This window comes from Danio rerio, chromosome 6, assembly GCF_049306965.1.
Source record: "Danio rerio strain Tuebingen ecotype United States chromosome 6, GRCz12tu, whole genome shotgun sequence".
Taxonomy (NCBI): Eukaryota; Metazoa; Chordata; class Actinopteri; order Cypriniformes; family Danionidae; genus Danio; species Danio rerio.
In genome coordinates, this window is record NC_133181.1 from 14,170,085 (window position 1) to 14,175,776 (window position 5,692).

Sequence of the window (5,692 nt, forward strand, 5' to 3'; positions counted from 1 at the left end):
TTAAACTGAACTTTGCAAAAAAAATAATAAACGACTGGTTGAAAAACATGCATATATAAATATACAAACAAACAACTGACTAGACTAACCTCACATGTAAAGCTTTAAAGAGAGTTTACCCTAAAAAGTACTAGCCGCATGTTGTTTAATATAATTGGTACACAATACAAATAAAACCAGACAAACAAAGCATTTGAAGTGCTTTTATTGGATTAATGCTTTTGTGCTGTGGGGTTTTAGATCTTGTTGAAGGCTGCCACATCCATGGACTGTACATAGTCCTCAAAGGCTGTGATCAGTTCCTCTAGCTGGTCTGTTCCTACTTTATCATCCTCTACAACACAGGCGATCTGCAGCTTCTTGATGCCATAGCCAACAGGCAACAGTTTGGCTGAAAATCAAAAAGTGAAGTGACAAATAAGTAAAACAACTGCCACTCTTTTTGAAAACCTGTTTTAGTAAAAGGTAAAATGCACTGAAGAGATGAACTATAAATTGTCACTTACACTGTCCCCAGACTAAACCGTCTAACTGAATGCTGCGGACGCACTCCTCAAGCTTGGCCATGTCGGTTTCATCATCCCAGGGCTTGACATCCAACAGAATGGAAGACTTGGCGATAAGTGCAGGCTCTTTACAAGAGAGAAGACAGCGTAAATGGTAATGCAAACTAATGAAATTCAAATGATCACAATTAAATGACTAGTAATACATCAGATAAGAGTGTGTCGATCACCATATTCAGCCGAAAGATGGTTATAAGAAATCATCACTGAACTAGTCACAATGTTTTAATACACGCACACCACCAGTCAACAATTCAGAATCAATTTTGTGTTTCTGAAATCTTTCATGCTCACCAAGGCATTTTTTTTCTATCTTTATCCATCCATCCATCATTCTCCACTCATCCATCATTCTCCACTATGAGAACAACAGACAATATACCTCACATTTTGAACAATCTCAAGTATTCGTGTTTGCATGGCTGCAAAGTGCTACCTTTCCAACATTTAATAGCTCAATAATGGTTGATTCACAAACTTTACATTGTTTTTCTGTCATTTACTTGAACACCTTTATTGTAGTCATTTCCTCAAAGCTTTAAAAATGTATATTATCCCAACTACATTTGACTTACAGTAAGTGAACGCCAGTTGATGAAAATAAAATAAAGCTAAAAATAACCCTTTAAATAAAAAGACAAGACATGAAATGATAGTAAAGGATGGTAAATGTATATAAAATTTGATAAGAAAACTACTATTTAAATAGATAAACTAAAATCTACTGATATACCATGAATTGAGAAAAAAAAATCTTGAGTTTTGATGTCTGGAATGGACATTGACATTTCTAGGATATTTCAGAAATTCCCTGACCCATTGGAATCCCTGAATTCATCTGTTATGATCAAGTAACCATTTTTGCCACTATATATTTTATTTACTTTTTGGATTTGATGATTTTCTCATAATTAAAAGCAGCACATTTGTACCATCGGCTATTATGCATATCCTACATTATATTATGTACATTTTCAACATGAAAACAGTTCCTTAAAACTACGGTCACACTAGAGTTTGTGTGTGCAAAATTCTGTCGTATGGCGGTGCGGAAAAGGGCAGGATTAAACAAGATGATTAGACACAAAAAAAAGCAAATGCTCCATGTTTTAAATTTCTGTCCAGAGAGGTCATGTTTTGATCCTAGATTGGTCTCACGCAGTCAAGTGAAGCGATTTCGCAGGTCAGAATTCACCAAGCTTAAACTTTGCACCACAGCAAGCTGCAAAACTTAACGCATGGCCCTGCGTTTCCGGTCTGACGGATTTGCGTGCGTATGAATGGAAGTCTATGGGAGGAAAAGCCCAGTGTGACCGCAGCTTCACTCGAACAACTTCCAACAAAGGGAAGTTTCAACAACGAATTTCACCAGGGGCATGTGATATGATTGACTACACCAGGGGCCTCATGTATCAACGCTGCGTACGCACAAAAACTTTGCGTACGCCAGGTTTCACGATCAGAATCGCTCACGTTTGGATTTACTAACAATGAACTGAACGTGGGAATGTGCGCAGGTTCACGGCAGCTTTCTGGCAGGCGTACGCACATTTTTTGTGCGTGTATGTTTTATTTCCATTGGCGACTCCTAGAGGCAGTTGTGTTAAATTCCTCTCTACAAAGTGTCTGAGCCTTGCAATGGCAGCTGTATGAGACGGGTTCAGCAGGTATATAAGGTTTCCATACCATACATTTGACCAGCCAAACATTAAAGCACAATTTGCAGCAGTCGCCTGTTTTCCCAATGTAATCTGAGCGATCTACCGCACGCACATTGCTATAAAGACACTATCTGAAGATGAATTTGCATGGGTGAATCAGAAACATTTCCATTCAATAAATGTGCAAATAAAATATGATGCTTATTGATATGAACTTATTGATGATTCCTACTTGTCTTTCTCGTGATAAATAGTGGGCAAAATCTGATATGTTGCGGGGGAAAAAACAAGAAAGAATTCATCAGACGCTGGATTCGAGCCGAGCTCATGCTCGAACGGAACTATTCATGATCACATGCGTCTTACAAGGTGCGCCACTGATACTGGTAAGGGAAACGCAACATTTTACACCTATAAACCACACTATTTCTATCTTTGATGCACTCAGTGCGATGTTCAGACCCAACTGTGTTAACCGCATCAGTTAAACTCTCCCACTCTATTTTTTCTTTTGTTGTTAATTCTGGAGAACAAACTTGCAAATAACACCGCTTTTCTCCGGTCTACCTCCGAAAGCAGCACCTCCAATTCACATTCTGTTCAAAGTTTCTCTTTTTGCTTGCTTTTTCCATTGCTTTTTCGTTGGGTTTTGCCAAAGTAGAGTCATTAGCATATTCATACAGGGGAGGAGGCAGGGAGGGGTTTTGTGCTTGTGCATGTTGCGCTCAGTTTCACGTTCATTCGGATGTACAAAATAATATGCGTGAGATTCGGCGTACGCAGTGTTTCATACATCTGAATTTTTTTCTGCGTACACACATTTACAGCTTTGTGCGTACGCAATGTTTTAGTAAGATTTCCACGCAAGTCTTCGTACATGAGGCCCCTGGTCCATATCGCCAATCATTAGCTAGCCTATCAGATAATTTCAAAATTACTATGAATATCCAGCCTAAACTTCATTCCCAATCTTCGTTTTGAAACCCCACCTCCTCTATCCTTCCTATATCCCTCCTTCTTAATTCTAGGATCAGACGACACATCAGCTCAGTGGCTGGTGCTGCTGCCTTGCAGCAGGAGGGCCAATGGTTCAAGTTCTAATTGAGCCAGTCTGCACTCTGCACGAAGTTTGCATGTTGTCTCCATGTTCGCGTGGGTTTTCTCTGTGAGTACTCTGGTTTTCTCCCACGGTCTAAAAACACGTGGCATAAGCGAATTGTAATAACACAGTCACAAGCACTTAACGCATATGTACTGAATCGATTTATATATATATATATATATATAAATAACTCATCTATCTTTCAGAGTTCAGGGTTCTCTCCCAGGACAGCATACCAAACCTGCTTTTATAGCAGAGCATTATCCAAGTGTGAACTCTTGAAATAAAAAATAATTTTGCTTAAAAAAAAAAAAAAAAAAAAATTCAGCCTTGGTGGACATGAAATAAACTTCAAAACATAATTGCTTTTTCCAAAATCGACCAGCAGTGTATGATTTCACACATACAAAACACATACTCTTTGCCTTCTTGGCGTTGTAAGCTGCAAGCCTCTCCTCCTTGATCTTTGCGGCTTCCTCATCCTGTAAACATAAAGAGATCCAAGTTTAGCCATGAGCAGAAATACCTGTGGGTGCTTGGACACTTTTAACTGGTATTCAGGAATAAAAGAGATCCATCACGGCATCAGTCGAAAGATGGTGAGATAAATCATCACATGACCAGGCAAGTGTGTGAAAACACAATCAGCTCAGCAACCAAACTGACCTCTTCCTCATCGGAGCCAAACAGATCGATGTCATCATCGTCTTCATCAGCCGCGGCAGGAGCTGCGGCAGTTGTGTCCTCCATGCCGGCAGGCCCGTACTGACCGAGAGGCTTCTTTACACCTGGAAGGCTGAACACAAGAGAAGACTGAATTCATGTTAAAAAGAGTGTACCTGTTGAGATGGTCATACATTTCCCACACCAATCAGAGATTAAAGAATTGTGCATCAGTCACTCAGGCGAAAGATGGTGTTAGGATAATCATCACGTGTTAGGGGAAGTACTTGGAAAATGGTAAATATAGCATTAATATTGAACATTACCTGCCCTTCTCCTTCTGGAAAGACTTGATGTGGTTGTACCAACGCAAAGCATGGCAGAGGTCAGCAGATGGGACACCGGACAAAGCATCAAACACTGCAATATCAGCCTGAGAGGGTACGTACCTGAGGACAGGAAAATCAGCATTCAATCAAATATATAAACATAATATTGATTTCCTTTATGAGCAGTTACAGGTTTATGAACAGAATACGCAACATTAAATTGTGTCGCCCAACAAAAATTTGGCATTGAGGTAAAGTTGGTTTCATATTCACAAATTTATTCACTGGCAACTTGTGACAGTCCCTATGACTATTGTTTACTATGCTACTTTAAATATTCGGTCAGAAATAGCATACAAGTATGACTTACAAATCAACATTAGCAGCTTTTATTTGACCGTGAATAACGCTTTTGAAAATCTTTGGCTGCTATTATGATTTTTCTATTAAGAATTTGCAATACTTTTATGAAAATATTAAAGTAGAAAATCAGAATGTGTCAATATAAAACCAACTTTACCACAATAAAATTGGGGGAGGGGTACATGTATACAAAGAATATAACATTTTACATATTTACAAAAAAATCCCCTAATTAGAATCCTTATTTAAATTTATTCAGAGAACTTAATAATTTGATATGCATCCAGGAGCTATTTTAATATTTCAGCTGCTGCATATCGAAAAAATAAGAGTTGTTGGGAGGCTATGAAGAACACTTTATAAATAAACCCTTTAAAAAGCTTACCCTTCGATGTAACTTTTGTCTGAAAGGAAGTTGTTGAGGACTTTGAGTCCAGCGGGTGTTTTGAGATCACCAAAGCCCATTGTGAGAAGTTACCGGTGAGGCCTCGTGTACAGACGTGGAGTCCTGGGCTTGGAGGAAGAGCGAAGGAACGAGAAGGGAACGTGAGATGGTCTTTATACGTCTGACGCCGTGACTCCTCCTACACGGATACATTTGTACATAAATAAGACATTTTCGGCCTTCGTTTGCGGGCGATAAGTTAAATTTATTTTTTATGAACGATAAGAATCGCTAGATAATTTTTTCATGTTTTTATAGACTCGATAAGAACCGTAAAAGATGTAAATTGGTTGGCTTTTAATGTGACATAAGACAAGGAAACGACCGCTTTTATGAGCGGAAATGACGATGACAATTTTAAAAGGTCAACAAAATATGATGGATTGTTAATGTAAAAAAGTCACATATAACTATATTTTTAAATATAATTATTGTGGATTTGTTATAATTTATAATAAAATAATCGAATAAAATGTTTTTGCATTTTTTTTCAAAGCTAAATGTACATCGGGTATTTCCGTCGTCTCCGAAATCTCCCGAGTATACACTCATAACCGAACCTA

At 38.4% G+C, this 5,692-nt stretch overlaps 2 protein-coding genes across 3 annotated transcripts in view; one reads left to right on the forward strand and one right to left on the reverse strand.

Annotated features, from left to right (window-relative positions):
* asic4b (acid-sensing (proton-gated) ion channel family member 4b) overlaps positions 1 to 5,692 on the forward strand; it is a 750,743-nt gene that overhangs the window by 261,643 nt on the left and 483,408 nt on the right. The window lies entirely within an intron of this gene.
* Positions 188 to 5,432, reverse strand: eef1b2 (eukaryotic translation elongation factor 1 beta 2). Of its 2 annotated transcripts, none has more exons than XR_012407202.1 (6): positions 5,070 to 5,216; positions 4,319 to 4,441; positions 3,996 to 4,125; positions 3,105 to 3,811; positions 507 to 1,957; positions 188 to 391 (listed from the first exon to the last, which is right to left on the reverse strand). XR_012407202.1 is itself a non-coding variant. In NM_199949.2 (6 exon segments), coding segments are annotated over 6 exon segments (678 nt in total). In that variant the 5' UTR covers positions 5,150 to 5,432; the 3' UTR covers positions 188 to 236.